The sequence below is a fragment of the Fundulus heteroclitus genome, unplaced genomic scaffold, assembly GCF_011125445.2.
Source record: "Fundulus heteroclitus isolate FHET01 unplaced genomic scaffold, MU-UCD_Fhet_4.1 scaffold_70, whole genome shotgun sequence".
Taxonomy (NCBI): Eukaryota; Metazoa; Chordata; class Actinopteri; order Cyprinodontiformes; family Fundulidae; genus Fundulus; species Fundulus heteroclitus.
This window is the reverse complement of record NW_023397143.1, coordinates 119,254-141,080: the sequence shown is the minus strand read 5'-3', so window position 1 is coordinate 141,080 and position 21,827 is coordinate 119,254. Positions and strand designations below refer to the sequence as shown.

The window sequence follows — 21,827 nt, the reverse complement described above, 5'->3', positions numbered from 1 at the left end:
GTCTACCTGCAGTGCCCTCCACACTTCTCGACACCCTTGTTGAAATGTAAGAAGTCCTTAAAAAAATCCAGCTTTTACGTCAGTAGCATAATCTCACAGAGAAAAGAAAAAAAAAACTATAGAAGTACCCTTTAATTTGAGTATATGTGTTAAGTGGGAAGAAAAATCCTGCATTAGTAAAATGTATCAACATTTCAGACGCCACACTTACAGGCCCAACAAATCCTATTTAAACAAAGATTAAACTCAAACATTTCTAGTTAGTAATCTATAACTTCCTGTTTCCATGTAGTGTTAGCATGATGCAACACAGAGGCCAATTCCTCTCAGTCACTCTTCAAAATGGGAAAGACAAGAAACCATACTGATTAAGCAAGGGAGACATTTGTTGATCTACATAAATCAGAAAATAGCTACCAGAAAAAAACAGCTCAGCAATTTTGCATATCTACAGTCAGGGCAACATTTAAAAAGTTTAGAAGTGCGGCCAAAAAAAACCCCAAAAAAAAACAGTTTATTTTCAAAGGTTTCTGTTCAGAATGTAGCAAATGATTGCGGAGGCTGCTGTAATAGCATTTATACACTGGAGGCACATTGCTGGACATTTACAATAATTATAGACAACAGAGTGTGCTGTTTATTTACTGCACGACCCACACAGGCTTTAAGAAGCATTTCCTCGTTTCTAACCAGCATAAACACAATCCGGCTTTCATTTCAGCAGCTTCATGTTTCCTTTTAATATGCGGCCAGTGATGTCAGAGCACAAGGAATAAGAAGAAGACAGGAAATTTTGAGTAGATGAAATATCTAAATGTTTTTGATCATACGTATGAATAAAATGTGCTTCACTCAACAAAGGAGGTTTGCCTTGGGCACCTGAGGTCCTGCTTGGAGCTGTAGTCGTTCGCCACATTAAAACAAAAACAAAAAGTAAAAACATCCAAGATAGAGTAAAATCAAGAAGAGAGCCCAAAGATGGGTTTATAAGTCAAGACTCACAGCAAACTATATTTCAATATATACATTTGATCTCTTAATCCAGTGTGTTTCTGTAATAAGCTGCAGAAAATCATGCGACCCGATCTACTCTCCTAAACCCAAACAGCTCCGAACACGGGGGCCGAAAGATTTTTCTGCATGGTTTCAATTAGTCTGACAGACGTAAAGTATGCCGGGCGGTGCTTGTGGTGTCAAGCCGAGCATTTACTCCTCGCCTGGAAACGGGTGTGACCGAGATGGCCGTCTGCGATTAGGCCTAGCTGCTTGTGTGCAACGTGTCCTGGAACTTTGTGCTGGTGTAGCGAGCGTGAAAGCCTTTTTTACTGATGCTGTCGTCTGAGTGGAACTTCAAAACGATGGCGTCTCCGGCCGAGTAGACGTCCTCTGGAGTCTGAGGGAAGAGAGACGCGTAGAAGTGAAGGTCTTAAAAAGGCGCTAGGAGTACTGTACGACATTATTAGAGATCTCACCCCTGATCCGCAGTATCGCCCCAGTCTGGGAGACTTGGTGTCAGCGCCGTCGTACAGCTCCAAGTAATCGTAGCCACAGTCCGCCTCCTCCTCAATCTCGAACACTTGGAAGATGATCTCCACTCCGTAACCCTTCTCGGCGGTGAGCACCCACAGACAGTCGAAGCCTCCAGGGTAGTTGTTATCTCCGAACTGTGCATGAGAGTACAGGTCTTTCGTCTTGACCTCGGCTTTAAGGCTTCCTCCGCATTCTGGGGAACCACAACCACAAAATTAGAGGGTCAAGATGAGTGGCTCGTAAAAAGTTTTGGAAAGAATGCAGAAAACACTGGAAATGTCACATTTTTGGCGACAGTTTCCCCAGCTGCAATTTACCATTTCAGTGCTTTCCAGTGTTTTTCAAGAGACCCTTGAGAGAGTACTACAGAAAGCGCACTTTCCTCAAGGAAAATTAAACAAATATTGCACATCTTCTCAACATTTTCCAGAGCCATGGTTTAAGTTCATGATCTGTGTCCGAGTCAATGCAGGAAAAGGGCTCTGGACATGATCATCTATGAACATTTTGTCTAAACCAACACAAAATAGTGTATAATTGTGAAGTAGAAACAAAAAATGTTACAGTGCTTTCAAAAATGGTTAGAAATAGAAATCTAAAATGTGTTGCATGCGTTGTTGAAGCGCCACATTTTGCTGCGGATACAGCTGTTAGTCTTTCAGCAGCGTTTGGCCGGGACTCAAGGGGCCGCTGTCCTGCATGTTTTTGATCTTTCCCTTGTTCAACACACTTAAATCAAATTGGCAGTTCCTTACCAGGCCTCCAGAGAGCACGGTGACATGCTGGGGATGAAATTAAACCATTTTAAACTGGTGTATTACAGCAGGGTCACATGAGACACTTCCAGGACACCAGCTTTTGTGAACTGTAGTTTGACATACCTGTTTTGACCAGATTTGCAGGGAGCTAGAAGTTTTAGCCTCCATGTAAAAGAGATCAAACTCAATTGGACTGTTTGAAGAGCGTCTGAACGCCTATTTGAACAAAATCTCATAAACTCTAAGTTGTCTCTGGGTCTGGACTTTAACTAGGCCATTCTAAAATGAAAATGCATTGATCTAAATCATTCCATTTTAGCAGAGTTGCTGCTGGAGGATGAGTGTCCTATAAACTCTGATCAGTTTCCCTGTCCCTGTCAAAGAAATGTATCTACCCAGTAAAATGCTGACAGCATGGGATATTGTGCTATAGGGTCATGTGCCCCTTCTACAAGTTTGAAGTGTCTCCTACATGGCTTGTTACAATCTGCTAATGGGACATCTTATGGCTTTCTTTCAACAATGCACATGGTGTTGTTCTATCACATAAAGTCTCAAACATATATTGCAGGTTGTGGTTGTAATGGGACAAAATGTAAAAAAGGCACTATGATCCACATTTTTTCAGCCATTTCATCTGTTTCTAATTTACATAATTTCAGACTAATCTGTTGAAAGTCCTGAAGATACACTTTCTTGTTTACTTTTATACTACAAGTTATCCCACAAGATGACAATATACTGATTTGACTGATTCAACAGTTGCTTTTTCATTGCCCACCTGATCTGTATGAAGCCTGAAAACCTCTCTTTTGCACTGAGTTGTCAGAGAGAAAATGCAGGAACATTTGGTTGCTGCTGGATATAACTGGGGCGGGCGTTTTGGTGCCGCAAAAGCGGCCCAGCGTGGAGGCACGAGCATCTCTGCCGTCAAAGATCTCCAGATGGTCGTAAGCACACTCCAGATGAGCCTCCATGTCAACCTCGGTGAAGATCTGAGAGGGAGATTTTCAAACAAATCGTAAAAGCGTGTTTTTACTCTTCTCTAGCAGTATCAGTTTGTCTGGATCGTGACCTACGAGTTTGATCCGATGGCCCGGTGTGGTGGACAGAGACCAGCTGCAGGCCTTCTTGCTGGGATACTTGTCCGGCCAGTTGGGACTGCTGATTGTGCCGGATGCAGTGTTTACAGAGTGATCACACCCAGCTAAACAAAAATAAAACAGCGTGTCAGGGGAAAACGGTAATGGCTACATTACGCAATTTCCAATTGCAGAAATCCCCTCTATAGTTGTAAATGGTTTGTACTTGTATTGCACTTAATTAAACGACCCCAAATCGTCTCCCGTTATGCAAGGATTTCCGTTTTGCCGATTTACAGGCAGCCATAACAATCATCTCATTTTGTTTAATAAAAACTAATAGCAAAAATAGTCATTATAATCTCTAAAGTTCATCTGAACTAGTTGATCAGACGTAGGAGCATGCAAACAGAAGCCACAGCCTACCTTCCTTGCAGTCATGCTCATTATCATGCAGCATAAAGCCGCTGCGACACTGACATCTGTAGCTCCCAAAGGTGTTCACACAGTCATGCTGGCAGCCTCCGTTGGCTTTGGAGCACTCGTCTATATCTGTGGAGATGTTCAAAGAGTTTCGCTGGACTTTAGTTTCTCTTGAGTACAGAAAAAAATGTGCAAACAGGCTGCTGTAAACTTGCAATACCTAACGAACCAAGGTTATTCATCCAGAGAGAGAGAGAGAGATCTACCTAACAGTGTGGAAGATAACATTGGCCTTTGCTTTGTTTGCTATAGTTCTAATTCTTTTAAACTTTTCTTTCATTTCCCTGACTCTATGGAAGCTGAGGTAAGTAGCATTTTCTAGAAACTCATTCCTGCCTTAAGAAGAAAAACACACGCGCCCTACTGGAATCACATTTCCCCGTTTTTCCTGCTTATGAAATTGACAACAACAAACAGGCCTCTGGTTCATCCATCCATCCATCCATTTTCCAACACGTCTATCCCTCATGGGGTCGCAGGGGTTGCTGGTGCCTATCTCCAGTTGTCAATGGGCGAGAGGCAGGGTTCACCCTGGACAGGTCGCCAGACTTTTGCAGGACAACACAGAGACAAACAGGACAAACAACCATTCTCACACACACTCATACCTAAGGAGAATTTAGAGAGGCCAATTAACCTAACAGTCATGTTGTTGGACTGTGGGAGGAAGCCGGAGTACCCGGAGAGAACCCACGCATGCACAGGGAGAACATGCAAACTCCATGCATGGGTAGGACATGAACCCAGGATCTTCTTGCTGCATGGCAACAGTGCTACCCATGAAATATATCCAGTAGCTCACCAGAGAAGAAGTGGGCCTTGAAGCCCCTCTTGGAAACGGTGTTGTCCGACTTGAACTCAATCCTCATGTTGTTCTGAAGGGAAGTGATAACGTCGGGTTTCTCCGTGCCACAGAACTTCCCGTAGATCTTGGCGTCGGAGCTCAGTCCGCTGCGCACTTCGACGTAGTCGTACTTACACACCTGTTGTGAGACAAACAGAAACACTCCCGTCGTAGAAAGAACCGACAAAATCAGCCACTTAACATACAAATCTGAGGCGAACCTACGTCGTTGCCTTCTGTTTCAAAGCCATCAAAGACCAGAGTGATTCTGTACTGGACGGGGGCCACGAGCTGCCACACACAGTTCTTGTTGTGGGGGTACTCTTTGGGCCAGCCTGGGGTGGTGAGGGAGCCATTCAGGCTGGTGATGAAGCCGCCGCATGCAGCTGCTGGAGAGGATTAAATAAAAGAGGGGAGAACTTATGCTTTACAGGGTAAGAAACATCTGTGTTACCTTTAGTGTGAGGCAACTCTCTTTCATACGTAAACTAATTTTACCGCAAGCTTAAAACTTAATGTATGAGTTGTTGACTATAAACTCCAAAAAAAAAAATAATAATAAAAAAAACTGTAGGACTTTCTTTCAAATGATTCTCCAGATCTGTAATTCCAAACAAATAAATAAACTAGATCACAAAAACAATAAGCATTTGAAATTTGTTTTTTTGTTTGCTTTTTTTTAAAATCTAGAATCCAGTGAATAATGGTGATAGAAATAATACTCTGGTTGGCAAATTTTAAATCAGTTAAAGTTAATTTTGTATTTGCATTGCCACTTTTACACTAAATATACGAGAAAAATCAAATGGTAAAATGATTAATAAGAGGAGTCTAACTTTAGAAGCTAGTGAAAATCAGAATCCAAAGTTACATTGAGGTTTTTTGACATAAGTTTTAAAAAAATCAAAGCGTCATCAAAAAAAAAGAACCTGATATCTCAAAGACAGTCAGGCCAGAACATAAACAACTTTATTTTATTTTATTTTTAAAGCTTTATGGACATCTTCAACTTCTCAGTCTTACCATTGATTAAATGATTAACTCTACTAAATTGCAACAAATCAAAATGTAACTGATGTTAATGACTTTACACTGTACCTAAATTACACATTCATTCGCACAGGTCAATTGACATGTTAGGTTTGCAGAAGTTTATTTATTTTTATTTTTTTTAAGTTTTGATGAGCAAAGGTTGTTTGGCTTTCAAGATACTGCAACAGGAGAGTACTGCCCCCTTGTGGTAAAAGAGCAGAAATTGCTCAATCGCTTTGAATAACTTTAGATTTGCGCAACTAAAAGTTACTTATGTAGCTGCAGACACTGTAGAACTGTGATGGCTTACATACTTATAATGGCAAAAGAGAATGAGATAGCAGGCTATGCAACGCCTTGCAATAATTATTTTGTCACTTTTCCAAAAGTAACAAGTGGAAATTTTAATCCATTGGATTATTTGTGATAGCCTAACAGTGGAAAGTGAGATGTGCTTTTGCATTCATCCCCTTTTTTTCTTCTACCCCCCCAAAATAAAATCTAATGCAAACCAACTACCTCCATATGCCAAAAAAAAAAAATCATATTATTTTATTTAACTTCCTGAAATTATCTATATCTCAGCACGGGGAGGAGGAACACAGCGGCCACTTTCAAAGACAGTAGTGCCTTCACCTTGGTTTTGCTAAATTCTAATGCTACGTTACAAATAATAAAGAATAGGCAAAAAAAATATGTGTTAATCTATCAAAATCACAAAAAATTATTCAGGTTTTAAATGCAATGCAACAACACTTTCCAGGGCAATGAATACTTCTGCAAGCCCTTTTGTTTGTAGCTAGTGGTGAGAAACGTCCTCCAAATGAGAGCCTGGGAGTGAGGCGTTATCTCCTGTGTTGTTAATAATCAGCTGATGTAAAAAAATGTCCCCTGCACTCACCCTCACAGCTGCGCCTGTCTGCCGCCAGCTCATATCCAGGGTCACAGGCGCATCTGTAGCTGCCCAGCGTATTCATGCAGCGCTGCTCGCAGAGCCCGTTGTCAGGTCTGGAGCACTCGTCCATCTCTGGTCAAAAGAACAACTGGAATCAGGGTTCATCTGCCCCTCCCTATAAAAACTGTGCAGACACTTTGTTGCTGGGGGGTGGGGGGTGGGGGGGCGCTGACCTTTTAAGAAGCTGGCAGCGAACCCCGCCTTGTTGACTGAGCCGTCAGATGCAAACTTTAGCCAGAGCTGGTTGGAGCTGCTCTGAAGGACCTGCGGTTTGTCGTAGCCGCAGAACCGGCCGAGGAGCGGGCTGCTGTCAGAACCGCCGTCCCTCACTTCCACGTAGTCGTAGGCACAGGCGTCGTGCTTCTCAATCTGCAGTCGCAGCAAAATGAACGCATTTTCCTGCTGTTCGAGGGTTACTGAGTCTTTAAGAGTCCTCGTTGCATAGTTAAACATTAAATTAATTTAATTATTTTTGTTTATTTCAAAACAGTCAACAGGAGCATGAGTGTATGAAAGAACCATGTTTGTTTCATACTCTTATGTAAATAAACATTTTGCATACTTGCTGGTGACGGCAGGTCTTACAAAGCGAAATATCCAGAAACAAAATTTGATTAACAACCCTATATTGTAACAGTAAAACGCAGGGGTCAGTGATTTTAAGGGCAGTGGCGAGGCCAGGCCTTGTAATTGGGTGGGTAGGTTGTTACTCAAAACAATACCCTTACCACCCCGTCTATAAGGGTGTGCACCAGAACTGACAAATAACTGGGTTTGAGAACTGACAAAGGTTATCTAACCAGATCCAATTAGGAAAATGTCCAACCTCACCATCACAAGTCCCCCTTTAAAACAAAGTACTATATCAGCTAAAATGATTTCTTAACCTCTTTCTCTTTAGCAGGGCAAAAAGAAATAAAAAAAAAACTACTGTACAGGAGAGATATACGATCATTTACCTCAAACGACTGAAAGGTGAGCCCGACTTGAAACCCTTCTGCCACTGTGATCCTCCACACGCACATTTTGTTGGACTGGTAGTCATCAGGATAATTGGGGGACTGGATCTGGCCGCTGTCTCGCTTCAACTCCCCTCCACAGATGGCTGCAGGGAGGTAAGATCAAGGACAGAATCAGTTCAAAGACCGCGTTGCCCTGATGCTTTAAGATCATACAAGCCAAACAAAAGGTAGAGCTTTAGAAAAAAGTGTAGAAGAATACTTCTCATAAATATGTTTTTCTATATTTATACAGAAAATAAAGAAATTTAAAATACAGATATGTTTGATAATAGTGTAAATAAAAGTATAAGTAAATTCTGGGGAGGACACAAAACAGAAAGGAAAATGGTGTGAGTAGTTGGACACCAACAATCCAGCAGAGGGCAGTATAATGCCTGGCATGTTTAGTTTGAACTGTGGGACCCAGCAGATAGTTTACATTCATAGTTTACACCCGTTTATCCCTTAAGTCGGAGGTCCTCTCCAGCAGTTATTGGACCAGAGAGACACGCTGGACAGGTCCCGTCAGTTACAGGACAACACAGAGACCCACAGGACAAAAAACCCTGAAAACACACTCCTAAGGTCCATTAAGGTAGTTCAATTAATCTAGTAATATTTTTGGGTTGTGCATCAACAGTGCAAACAACTCTGCCACCACAAGGTACCCGACAGAGAATAAAGAAGTTTTAAAGACAACGACCGGATTCTTTCAGTTTTAGTTCAAACAGGTGCCTGGGCAAAGATTATAACATTTAAGTCATCTGTTTGCTCTAAGAGCTTGACTATGTCACTAATGATGTAATGGTACTTTACAAGGGAAATTTTACCCATATCTTTTATAAAAATTCGCTTTCGTCCCCTAAATTGAGAGCTTCTTTTTCACTGAAATTTTAATGTCACAGGGATTGTTAGGTTTCTCAATCCATGGTTTAAAAATATTTTAACAAATAAAAATATGAAAGTTGCGCAATGCATTTGTATTCAAACCCTTTAAGTCTGACACCCGTAAATTGAATAAATTTAAATCTGTAGTTTTTTTGTTGTAAAATACGACAAACATGTTCAAGGGGGATGAGCACTACACAGAGACGCAGTTTTATTTTAGGAAACTCAGCCTCTTCTGTTAAAAACAGCTGAGCTGCACTTTTTTGAGATTAAATTTGAGCTAAACTTCAATCTTCAATCAACTTTGTGAACTCTAGTTCTGAAAACGCATCTAAATCAGCATGCATCCAGCGTTTTACCTCCATATGAAGCTGAAAAGCCTTTGCCAACCCAGTTGCTGCTGCTTCTAAATTCAATCCAAAGGCGACTGTCGGTGGAGGTGATCGGATCTGGAATTGTGTTCCCACAAAAACGGCCTGTCAACGAGAAGATGGAGAAAATGGTTCCAGGCAGTAAGTATTTCCTGGTGTAAGTAGGAAAGTAAATACATTGTATTCATATAGCACCTTAAGTCCTTCACAAAAAAAACAACAACATGAAAGTACAGATGCTGAGTACTGAGGTTATAAAGCAGGCATCAAGCAAACCTATTAGAGGAGCTTTTCTCCAGAACCCGTCTCGAACTTCTACGGTGTCGTACCAGCAGAGATGACTCCTGAAGAGATCCATGGAAGTGAAATTAAGGACAATCTGGGACACAGAGGAGAGAGGCTGAGCATAAATGCAAGAAGATATCAGTCAGTTTAATACAGAGATAAGAACAGACATATTATTTCGAAGATGCAAACGAGTAAAAATGTTTAGCCCACAGACATTGACCAAATTTGAACGCTTAAACCACATTTTTTAAAGCAGTAATTAAATTATTTGGATACCCAGAAACCTCCACATTTATTGGCACCTCTGGAAAAGATGCATGAAAAGCTTTTAAATATTTAAATCTTCTATTGCAGCAGCATTGTCACACACGGTGATGGTGGAAAAATCTAACTCCTTTAGCTGGGGGGGAAAACCTCAAGGTAAAGGATTTTATGGTGACTTGATTTTACCATATTTCTGGATTGTCATCCTGCTGAAAAACCTAGAAATAACTTTTCAGTTTTTTTTTCAGTAGATTGTCATTGAAATAAACAGGTGATAAGTTTATAACATGCACTTTAAGGTGGTTCCCGGTGGGCATTGGATCTTCCACGTATTTATCATTTTTATGTATTCCAAACCCACCTGGAGTATTTGTAGCTGAAAAGTTTCTTCTAACCAGAGCACACAGTTCCACTTCAAGTCCGACTAGTCACCACTGTGGCCACACGCTCATTCAGGGTGAGAGAATGAATGTTGAAGTCAGTGACTTGATGCAATCTGCTGGGTTTCCTTAGACTTTTTAGCCAATCAGTCTGTATGATTTCATAGAAGTGACTTTATAAAATGCCCCGAGTGTGTTGGGAATTGAATTAAAGCTGTTCAGTGTTGGACTCTGTGTTTTTTTTTCCTTTTCATCCAATGCTTTTTATCCCCATGTAGTTCAAGCCTATCATATGTTCTGTCTTTCCTCTGCTACACCTGATCCTCGTCTGCTTTGATTACTTCTCTTGGTTTGCTTGTCCATTCTCCTTCCCTTCCTCAGTTTTTAAGCTCTGGACTTCTTTCCATCCACTGCTGGATTCTTCCTTTACTTCCATGGACTTTGTTGTTCGACCAGCTTCTCCGTTACTTTGCCCGTTTTCGTGCCCATGTTATATGTCCTGTTCCTTGAGTTCATTTGCTTTAAGTTTTCCATAGTTGTTCATTAAATATTCTTCACCACTCCACTAATTGTTCAGTTTGCCTTTGGGTCCAGTCACAGTCTGAACATGACAGGTTGTGACAGAAATGTTGGGGTATGGCCCCGTAATGGCCCATATCATCGTGGGGTGGACACTGACAGACTGACTGGTTGTTTCTAAGTCTAATAATGGGCTTTTTTTTTTTTTGTGGAAGCAGAAGTACAACCAGGTGCTCAGGCAGCAGAGAAAGCTGTAGCCTTTTTCAGATCGGTCTTCAGTAATGCTACAATTCACTGAGAGGCTGAGCACTGAGGCTCCAACCTGGCACAAAGCACAACAACCGAAACCAACAGAAATAAACTCTAGAAATACATCACTTTCATCAAATCAACGTAAGACAAGTCACTTTCTGTATTGGATTGCTGGAATAAATCTGGTTTTGGATGATTTATTTTTAGTTTTATGAGATGTACCCATATGTGTATAAAACTGAGACATTTGTCAGCATATCCTTTGTGCGCTCCAAGTAATCGTAAATGCCTGTAATACCACAGACCTGACCTACATGTTAGTGTTTCTCTTATTTTCCTGTCATTTTCTTAGCATTTCTGTGTGTAAAAATAGGTTCAATTGAAGGGATCAGGTAAATGAAAACGCAAAATGAAAAAAAAAAGTATGCATATTTTGTGGTAAGGAGGTCTAAAGAGTAAAATATAAGCACCCATTTTGCAGGGATAAATGTAGGATTAAATAAGTTAGTCACCTTTTCTCCTGGTGTGACAGAAATCCTCCAAACACAGTGGGTGTACGCTGAGTATCCATTTGGAAAACCGGGAGAAGAAAAGTTTCCGGCACTTTCCTGCAGGTTTTCCCCACAACCTGCCAAAAATACCAAATTAATAAAAAACTCTCACGCAAATGCACAAAGATGGCAGTGATGAATTATACTTGTAACATATGTCATCTATTTATATCCTACTTGCACATTTGTAGAGTTTCCGGGCTTGAGCGATGTCCCCTTTACTAAGCCTTGTCCTCTGTCCGATGGACGGTCGAATGCCGTTGACATCGTATCGAGGCAAGATCGTGTCCAAGAAGATGCTTCTGTTTCACACAGAGTGCAAATCTGTTCAGCCTTGCAAAGTATTGAACTTTCGTTCGGCACAAGTCAGAAGTTAATTACAGCACAAGAAGAACAATAATAACCATAACCTTGACAATACACCTGCAGATTAGTTGGGCATGAGAGCATGTTGTGTTTAGAGAAGTAAATATTAGTTCCGTCTCCTCTTTAACACCTTGATACTTTTATTGATCGTGATAATCCCTGGCTTGGTTTACGCTCCCACTCTCGCTCAGTTCCCATGGTGGTGAAACCATGAATGACAGGTATGTGCAAACAGAGCGCTCTGAATGGGGCCGTTGGCCGGTGCCAGCCGGCTCAGTAGATCCCACTCCTGAATGCCAGAGGAAAAAAATGCCACTCTAGCCCAAATTGCTCAACAACGCCTGAACTGGCCGGGCCTTTATTTAGCTTGGCATGCCTCCATGACCCAGACCCCTGGCACAGTTACGGGGGTGAGACACCAAAGCAGAGACAGAAAGCCTTTCTGTAACAATCCCAACAGGTTTTTGATGAACTAATGATGACAACTATTCATGCACCTTAAACCTCAAACCTGCACTTCTTGGTCTGGATTTGTAATTAGCCTCTTTCACTCTGATATCCCCAGATAAAATCTAGTACAACAATCTGCTTTCAAGAATTTGCAAATTATTAAATAGAGTTCACCTGTCAGAAATATGTTCTCAGTAAAACAAATGTTCTTCAGCTGTTCTTTGAAAGCCTCAGAGGTTTTATAAAGGACACCAGGAAACAAACTCCATCATGAAGGCCAAAGTACACAGCTCAGCAGTCAGGGGTAAAGTTGTGGAGACATTTAAAGCAAAGTTAGATTATAAAGCAATTTTGGAAACTTACAGAACCACTTGTAATCAATCATGTTAAAATAGAGTATGGCACAACGGAAAACCTACCAAGACGTAGCTTGTCAACCAAACCTGAGAGACTGGAAAAGGTGAACATTCATCACAGAACCAACCCTAAGGCTTATAATCAGTTTGCAGGTGTCATGCACTCCAAAAATCTGGCCTATAGTAAAAATGTAAATAGTTGTTAAAAGAAAGCCATAAGAAGTCCCATTTGTCACAATCAATTTAGGGTACAAGTTGTGGAAGATACTCTGCGTCGATTAACACATGGTATCTGGAACCCTACTTCAAAAACACAGTAGTGGCAGCATCATGCTGTGGGAAATCTTGATTCAGGCGGTCAGTGTTCATAGGAAGAGGCATGGCGTAAAAAAACAGGCACAATCCTGGAGGAACACCTGCTAGAAGCTGCAGAAGACTAGACACTGGGGTGGAGGATCATCGTCACAGCCCTAAATCAGCCTGAACTACAATGTTTAGTTCAAAGCATATTTACATTTTGCCAGTCCAAATATAACCCCTACAAAATACTTTGAGATTCCTGCTTGTTCTTTGACAAAAAGTGCAAAAGTTTGATGTGTGCTTTTGCATAAACACTGCAAAAAGTAATCAATAAACAGGCCCATCAGGAGTATATTGACAATTGACAGTGAGTGAGAGGCAGGCTACAGAAAAAAACTGTGACCATTAAACCAATAAAGACCCTCAGAGATTTGGTTTTATTACGTGTTAGTGTAAAACATGAAGAAATTAAAAGACAATGGTGTACCCCAACAAACCCCAACAACACAACCCAAACATTGACCGTTACCTTGAGCAAAGCATGGCAACCCACCTGGAGAACGTGTTCCTTGCATAATGCATGATGCTGCCAAAGTCATAGACCTCTCCCAGAGAGTTCACCTCTCCAGGTTCCATCTTCATGAAGTTGTACTCTTGTCCTTTTGGCAGAGGCGATAGAGCGTCAGTCAGCTGGATGCGCAGTAACAGAGACGTTGGTGTAGTAACATGGTTACTACCTTATAGTACCTGGCTGGATGTTGTCTCTGACGATGCTTACGTGCTCGTCACGGTCAGGACGAGTGTGTTCGTGCCAGAAGCCGATCACGTGGCCGAGTTCATGGACCACGATGCCAAACTTATCACAGTTCTTCCCGATGGAGATGGCCTGAGGTCCACCACCCCTCCTCCCCACGTAGGAGCAGCATCTGTAAGGCAGCAATATGCCACAGACATCCTTGATTGTTTCGGACTAAAAATATGTGATACATGTTCAGACAGTCGTTGCTTCTCTGAACCTCAATGACATTTAGTGACTTAGTAAGCCTGGTCTTGCTAACAAACATTAAAGATAAACAGCTCATTTTTGAACATTTCCATTTCCAAATCCCTGGGAAAACAAAACCAGAGAAACACAGATCACTGTGAGTGGAGGTGTATCAAAAGGACTTTATCTATTTAGCATAGGAAGAGATGAGCCCTCTTTTGGCGGTTAAAGGAGAAAGCAGTTTACCAATAAATAAACAAAAACATCTTAGATTTTCATAAAGGAGGATTTAAACAAAAATGTTGACCGTTGTATTTCCATAAAGGAAATAATGAGATATAAATTAAAAAAGTACACGTGTAAAACTAAATATTTAGCTGTTTTACATGTATAGTTTTGCTAGCACTGCAGCACAGCTAGCTGCTGCAGGAAGTTAACAAAATAACATTTTCATATACAGGGCTGAAAGGAAGGACACCCTACAATATATGTGTTTTTAGATGTAATTGGACTTGTAAATATTTAAATTCAGCTATAACAATTTTTTAAAAAAAATTCCAGTGATATAAATTAAATAAAAACCCCACCTGTTCAATGTTGCCTTCTCACTATGAATCCCTGTTGTCTATAACTTCTTTGCTTGGAATTGTGTTGTTTCTTTTAATCATAATGATGTTGATGTTGAATCTTTTGTTCTACTTGTACAGTGTTTATTATTATTATTATTATTATTATTATTATTATTATTATTATTATTATTATTATTATTATTATTATTATTATTATTATTATTATTTTATTTTTTTGGGGATGATTTGCATCAGATGGTGCTTGAGGAAAGCGTGAGATCATGTCAAAAGCAAATTAACGCTGAAGCACAACTGGACCCTACAACAAGACAACAGCCCACAACTTACCAGTAAACCCACAAAGGACTGGGTGAGAATGAAGAAAGGGAAAAGTCCTGATCTCAATCTCATTTAAAAGCTGTGGGTTACTTCAAATAGGCTGCCCATTCAGGAAACACCTCAAACATCTCACAGCTGAAAGTGAGGAATGGGGCAAAGGTTCCTCAGTGCGACGTCAGAGAAGGCTAGATGGCTGCAAGAAGCATCTCACTGAAGTTATTTCACCTCAACGGCAGCATTCTTTGGCGACGCAAGGCCTTAGTCAATCATTCCCCATGGACGGTTGTACTGGAACTGTAATTTCGATTACAATGCAATTTGTAGTTGACAATAAAGATTGATTGATAGATTGATTGATTGATTGATTGATTGATTGATTGATTGATTGAACTCCCAAACTATCAATTAGAGGATAGGGTGTTCTAACTTTTCCTCAGCTGCAAAACACATCTTTGTCGAAATCCTAATTTAGTAATTAAAAAGCCCCCCCCCCCCCCAAGTAGATGAATAAAGAGATAAGGTAAGCGTATGTTGAATTCAAACATGTTGCATGTTATGTTTGGATACTGGTTTAAATGTCAGGGGTTTTTATAATCTTATTGTTTTTCTGTATTATTGTTGCTTTGTTTCCTGTGTAGCTTAGCTCCCGCGGTTCAAAATGCCCACACCTAACAACGACTTACTGTTTGCAAAATGTAAACTGACACATTTGCCCCTTGCAACACTAATCTGGAGTTTTACAATATTTTTTTTATCACAGTAGCTCTTATGACATGACGAGCATCATTAACTAATAATTAGTTTTTGGTCTTTATTAAATCATGTGTGCAAATTTGGATTTACAATTCCAGTTTTTTTCCCCAGGTTAAGGCCTACAGGGTCAAAGAAAGGCTTTCTGTCTTCTATTAAAGTAGACATTCAAAAGCGTTTCTTTTCTTAATCAAAAACACTTGTTCTATGAGGTTGTGCGTCTTTTCCTCATAATTTGACTTCAAAACGTCTTTACGACGGTTTTAAACTCACCCACAGGGCCTGAAGGTAAATAAAATGTAGCTCTCTTCAGTTGTCCTCTCTGTGAAAACCACACAGGTATGCTTCTCCCAGTGACGCATTGCTTGACGGAATATGGCGCGCTGGCTGCCTAAGAAGGAAATCTGTAATTAGGTTTTGACAGATTTAGGTTGTCCAAGGTGAACGTTGGGAGGAGGCAGATGCACGGCTTTCCTCTGAACTCACCACTGAAATTCCTGCTTATCACATACGGGATGATGCCGTCCGGCCACACTCGCTCAGGCCTGGAGGTGGCTGCTCTCCTCCACCGGTGGGGACTCGGGCTGCCTGCAGCTCCCTCATTAGAAGAGGAATTACTGGCTGTAAAGTGCATGTGGGGAATTTCACATGTCATCTTTTATGTGTGCAGAAAGGGTCAATCAGAATTGCAATGATCACATAGATTTGTGTTTTGTTTCTGCAAATAGAAACCTGAGTTTGTGTGGTTACTATGTTGTGCTCTGTCAACCCTCTGACTATCTTTGAACATGCGGAGATCTTCTTCATCCAGAGCAATGTCTCCCCAAAAAGCAACTGTAAGGATATAAAACACAAAGAAGAAACAAAGTACAATAATTGGGCCCCAGCTTGTCACGTCACAGCCACAAACTTTAACGTATGGGAAATGTTATTGGGATGGAGACCAGGGGCAAATGATACATGGTTCACCAAATTTTAGTTATCTGAAAGATATATTGCACGCATTCACATTTTGATGCTTTTTTTTTTATGTGCCCAAAGAAAATTGAACTCAACCAAAAGAGAAAGTTAAAACATATATCAGCATAACTTTTAATCAACTCTAAAAGTCTAAAAATCTCACTGAAATACATTCAGATTTAAGCTGGTGAAGATTCTCAGTCATCCAGGTCATGGTCATTCCAAAGAAAAAGTAAAAAACAAAACAACTGGACTTGTTTTCCGTAGTTTGAAGACGTTTCGCTTCCTATCCAGGAAGCTTTCTCAATTCAAAAAGTCTGGAGTAATGTACAGTATCAAAATTTACTGCCCATTACTAAGGGGGTGGACCTGTTTCTGTTGAATTTACATGTTAATAGGCCATTGTTGGGCAGTAGGATAAAACTTGATACACACACACACACATATATATATATATATATATATATATATATATATATATATATATATATATATATATATATATATATATACATAATATATATATATATATATATATATATATATATATATATATATATATATATATATATATATATATATATATATATATATATATATATATTCTAAAGAAACTGCAATACAATAGAAAAGCTAAAAAAATCTGAGTTATATCAACATAAGCTGCAGTCAATGAAACTTTCTCAAAATGTGCATCCTGTTAAAAAAAGACGAAATAGGTGCTAAGAAAACAGGAGAAAAGGGGTCTAACACCTGTTCATTCAGTTCATATACAGGAACAATAATCACCTTATGTAGTTTCTAAATAACTAACTGGAAATAGAAAATAGCCAGTATCCTAACTTTGAAAACACAGCACGACATCCTGATTCTTCAGTTAAATTCATGCTATAATCCTGACAATTAGATGTTGGCTTTGCATGATGTACATAAACTTAAATAGTGGTGGCTAAATCTAAGGGAAGGTGGAAAAACACTGAGCTGCGTTGTTTACGGGCGTTGCTCCTCATGGTCAAGGTCTCCTTGAGCAGCTGAGTATCCCTGCTCACTCCCTGGGTGGTTTAACTGTTACTGTCCACTGATTTACTGAACAGCGTGTTTGATTTCTCAGCGCTTGCAGGATTTGGCCCTCAGACAGGTAAAATGCTCGCTTTGCTCCGATGGCAATCCTTACTGTTTAACACAGAATCTTGTAGTTTTAATTTTGCTCAGGCTAGAACCTACTGAAGTAATTTTTTTAAATGGGTAGCTTCGCTGGCATAATTACCAGTCTAATGTGAAGATGAGACCATATTTTTAAATACACTGTAAAAGGATGCGCATGACCTTTCATTGTTGTCTGTTTTAGGTCCATAATTATTATTAAAATGTATTCCATGATCTCAATGCCAGAATAATTATTAAGCAATTGTTATCACTTTCTTAAATTTTAGATGTTTACATTGAATTTAAGCAGTATGAATCAGGTCAAATGTTTCGGCTGTCCTCTTTCAAGTAAGTCCAGTCTATAGGCCACCTTGCTCACACACACCTTTCCAGCTCCACCCACTAATTCTCTATGAGGTGAAAGCATTGACCTTGTTGTCGGTAAGCCACAGTGAAGATAATTGGGTGGTATGATTAGGGGTCAATGTCCGTACCGAAGACTCAGTCGTGAGCACGCTTTACCCTTCCGTCTAATGTCTCAGAATACGTCTTAAATAGTGCAACATAATGTTCCTTCCTCATGCTTCAATTTGTTTTGTAAATTGCACCAGTCCCTCTTGCAGCGCACCATCCACACAACAACATAACACCATGGTGCTTCACAGCTATAGGAAGGTGATTGTGGGGGAACTCGTCTCTTCTCTAAACAGTAGGATGAGCTGGAAGTTCAAACGCACATAGATCTCTGAACAAACAAAGGTGCCATATTTGGGAAAATTTGTTTATCCTCCGGTCCAACAATGACACAGAAAGCGAATTGTGTGTTTGAGGTGTTTCCTGAGTGGCCAACACCTCGGACCTTTTAGGATGAAAGTGGCGAATAAATACTGACTCCATGTGAGTTTAACAGCAAAAGCACAAGCAAACACTATTTTTATTATGTGAATTAACATGATACCTTTTCACCCTTTTTATTTATTTTTCACATGAAATCACCTGTGTGGATGCCCCTGTCTACTGGCAACCTACAGTACAGCCTGTAAACAACCAGGGCTGAGAGGACTGAGGAACATGAATAAAAGGTTTAGCAAACTTTAACATATATGTTTTTTTTTTTTTTACAAAGTGAAAAACTGAGCAGCCATTTCATGTTTGTAATTTTGATTTTAAGGAAACTTTTTGCCCCCCGGTTCGCTCAAGTTATTCCTCATGAACACCTCCTTCTGCCGTGAGGTTTAACAACCTCTGAAAGTACAAATGGGAGGATGTGGCCCGTCTTATGGCTCCCTTTGAAGTAGACTCAGTCATGCAGAGGGTGACTGTAAATGACTGCCACACCACTCCTGCAGAGCGTGCACTCCGTGCCCCGCAGCTACGAGGGATTTCGCCGGCGTCCAGCCGAGGAACAGTGCTGGCACGGCCTCGGTGACCTCCGGTCTCCAAGCAACTGCCTCAAAGCAGAGGAACCGTGTGTTTTGAAAGTTCCCAAAGTCACGATAAAAAAAGAAAAAAAAGAAAGGAAACCAAACCTGCTGGAGGGCCTTGATTACTAGAGATTTGTTGACCATGTGGAAACAAGTTGTGTTTTTATTATCTTGACCTTTTTGCAGAGTTTTTTTTTAAACAATATGTTAAATGAGAAAATGAAAGGAAGAAATATTAACATTTTGGACTGATTTGAATCTGATAAAGGGTCTGTCTGTGGACGGAGCTAAAGACTAGAGTGATGGTTAGGAGACCAAAGTCAAAGACTTGGAGCTCTTTACCAAAGATAAATTATTGGAAATATGCAAAAAGCTAGTCAATGATTATAAGATTACAAGAATGCTTTGATTGCTGTAATGCAAAAAGAGATTTTTACATCAATTATTGAGAAACTCTAAATATCAATTACAAGTAAATGTAAATAAACACAGATTAATTGTTTTTTTTAAAAAAAATGGTCTTTAAACACTGTTTGATAATCTTTTAAGAGATGCGTGTCGCATTTATCATTAGAAGCAAACTTCTTGATTAACCAAAAATAATCTAAATTGGCCAAAATGATATGAATTGTGAATTTAACAGTACATTAAGCTCCCTGCACTCCTGATTTTAAACGTTTTTTTAAGAGAGAAAACCCAAGACTGTCTAAGGCAGGAGAGAATAGGAATACAATTAAATGCATGGTAATAATACTGCCTTAATAAAGTCCCCTTGCTTTTGTTTATATTTAGTTTTTTTTTTTCAACCTCAGCAGTTGCAATGGCCTTTGATGTAACGATACCCTCAATTTTTATATTAAAGCAAAACAATCTGCATAGAAAAAACTTTCAGAATAATCCACATTACCAACAGACAATGACTAAACTGAGAGTCTATGCAGATTTTTTTTTACAATTTTCTTTTTTTAAATATTCTGACAATTTGCCTATTTAGTTTATCAGCAGAGGGTTACATTTTATTATATCTTGTGTTGCACTTCAGGTTATCTCCACGTCCTTCCTTCCTTTCCTTTAAAGATAAGTTATAGGCTAGACCAATCGTTTATATCGTTCAGAATCTGAATATCAAATATGGGTTGTAAAGTTTTGACATTGACTTTGCTTGTAAACTTTGCAAACTCCCAAGTGTATCCAATTTAAACGTGAATTTAATATATATCTGCTGCCATCACATTAACATGCATTTACCTCAGTGAAGGTATACATTAGCGATTTAATTGCGTTTTTTTTATTTTTTTAGTTTAAACAGGAAAACCAAGCTCCGAACAGTCCAAAACGCGCCATTCTTACTAACTAGTAATAACACCAGAGTAAATCTCACGGTACCAGCTTTGCATGGATCCCTGTAATCCACTGCATCCTCTGGGTGAGCGAAAGTCGCGTCCGCAGCTTCTCCATCAGCCGCCAGAGAGACGCCGAGACCGCACAGCAGGAACAGGATGGCTGCAGCCGAGTCCATCATTATTTATCAGCTGGAGACCCACGCTGCTGAAAGGTGAATATTGTTGGAAGAGTAAAAAAAAAAACAAAAAAAAAAACAATAAGTTTAACAATAAAAATAAAGAATAATAATTAAAAAAAAGGCAGTGGGGAAATACCGGGAGTTCCTTAAGAGTGGCGGTGGGATTTTTTATAAACGCTGCAGCCGCGGTGATCCGCTGACGCGCCGCTCCGGGAGGGAATCCGGGCTATATGGTGTCTGAGTAAACGTTCAACGTCACTTACGGTACATACAGTCCGGTACTGAGCGTGCAGGAACACACAGCTTCAAGGCAATCACCCCCCCAAACAACAAATTAGCTGAAATCAACTGAAATCATATATTAAATATTTGACAATTATTAGTGTGTTGTTCTCCAAAGCCACTGCGAGCAGAGGGATTTAAGCCTTCATTACTTACACCACCTGCAGGCTGCCAGCAGAGTCCATTATTGGAACATCTGGAAATACTGACGCACCCATTATTGGGGCAGGCTCGCACGGTGCCTTGTATTCATACCGCTTGTACTGTTTCACATTTCGCCACGTTAAATGTAACCGGATGTTATTGGAAAGGTGTTTGAAAGACGAACCCTTGGATAATTGTGGGTGTGTGTCTCTTCCAGCTGTACACATCTGGGAGTGAAATCCGCTATTCTTTGGAAAAATAGCTTAATATCAGCCTGGCTGGACGAAGAGCATCTGTGAGCGAAAAGTTTTCCGCTCCTGCAACTAATTCTGGTTAGGTCAGGTATAGTTGAAGGAGGACCCAAATGCATACCGTAGTTGAGGTGAAGAAGATGTATTTTAATGGAAAATAAGTAGATTTACAGCACAGAGCCTAGCAGGGAAGACAAACCAGAGGTAGCAAACAGGAGAAACCAGCACGTGGACATGAAACCAGACTGCTTACATATACTGGGGAGGAGAGGGAGGGAAAAAAGCATGAGGAGCAGGTGGGGTGAATCAGATGACTATGGCAGGGGGTTCCCAAACCCCTGACATACTCATTATAGAATAAATAAAACTAATTATTTGCTCCAGAGGAGATCATTTCCACACAAAAAATAAACTCTAAATTAAATTAATTTCACATATGTGAGAAAAACAAACCTTGGATGTTATCTGTCAAAAAGTCGTACATTTTCCACAGGTAAAGGTAAACATTTCTTATATTGAAACAAATATATTTATACATTTGGCTCACCTCGTGCCCCTCGGGGTGGGGGGGTCCCAACCCCCACTTCGGGAACCCCTGGATGGGACACAGGTGAGAGAAAAACAGGTAACGAGGTGAGGGAAAGTGAAGTACAGGGAGGAAACACAGAAACATAACAGAAGCAACTAACAATCTACTGACTAATATCACAAGATTAGGAATACACACTAAAGGATAACAAAAAGTAAAAAAAAAAGAAAAGGAAAAGGCACAATCCCAGGAACAT

At 40.1% G+C, this 21,827-nt stretch overlaps 1 protein-coding gene across 4 annotated transcripts; it reads right to left on the bottom strand.

The window, feature by feature from the left end:
• Positions 1–70: 70 nt before the first annotated feature.
• On the bottom strand, positions 71–20,829 carry LOC105935813 (bone morphogenetic protein 1). 4 transcript variants are annotated; one of them, XM_036133899.1, is made up of 22 exons: positions 20,804–20,829; positions 20,502–20,602; positions 20,230–20,391; positions 16,046–16,147; positions 15,800–15,934; positions 15,587–15,704; positions 13,418–13,596; positions 13,224–13,329; positions 11,376–11,500; positions 11,160–11,275; positions 9,221–9,323; positions 8,933–9,049; positions 7,644–7,789; positions 6,858–7,053; positions 6,631–6,756; positions 4,923–5,086; positions 4,656–4,836; positions 3,797–3,922; positions 3,368–3,495; positions 3,070–3,283; positions 1,473–1,723; positions 71–1,393 (listed from the first exon to the last, which is right to left on the bottom strand). In XM_036133899.1, exons 3-22 carry the CDS (start codon positions 20,363–20,365, stop codon positions 1,259–1,261), a joined length of 2,904 nt encoding a protein of 967 aa, XP_035989792.1. In that variant the 5' UTR covers positions 20,366–20,391; positions 20,502–20,602; positions 20,804–20,829; the 3' UTR covers positions 71–1,258. The 4 variants fall into 4 exon arrangements, with proteins under 4 accessions (XP_035989792.1, XP_035989794.1, XP_035989791.1 ...); XM_036133901.1 differs by lacking the exon at positions 20,804–20,829 and having other exon boundaries at positions 4,923–5,083; positions 20,502–20,791; XM_036133898.1 differs by lacking the exon at positions 20,804–20,829 and having other exon boundaries at positions 20,502–20,790.
• Between the last annotated feature and the right edge of the window lie 998 nt (positions 20,830–21,827).

Bases quoted from the DNA above. Each gene is read 5' to 3' on its own strand.
- LOC105935813 (XM_036133899.1), bottom strand. From the start codon at position 20,365: ATGATGGACTCGGCTGCAGCCATCCTGTTCCTGCTGTGCGGTCTCGGC. The intron at 11,276-11,375 runs GTAGGATATAAA...TATTTTTGGCAG, and splicing joins GAAACTCTACAAATGTGCAA to GTTGTGGGGAAAACCTGCAG. The intron at 3,496-3,796 runs GTAGGCTGTGGC...ATTTTTGTTTAG, and splicing joins TGAGCATGACTGCAAGGAAG to CTGGGTGTGATCACTCTGTA.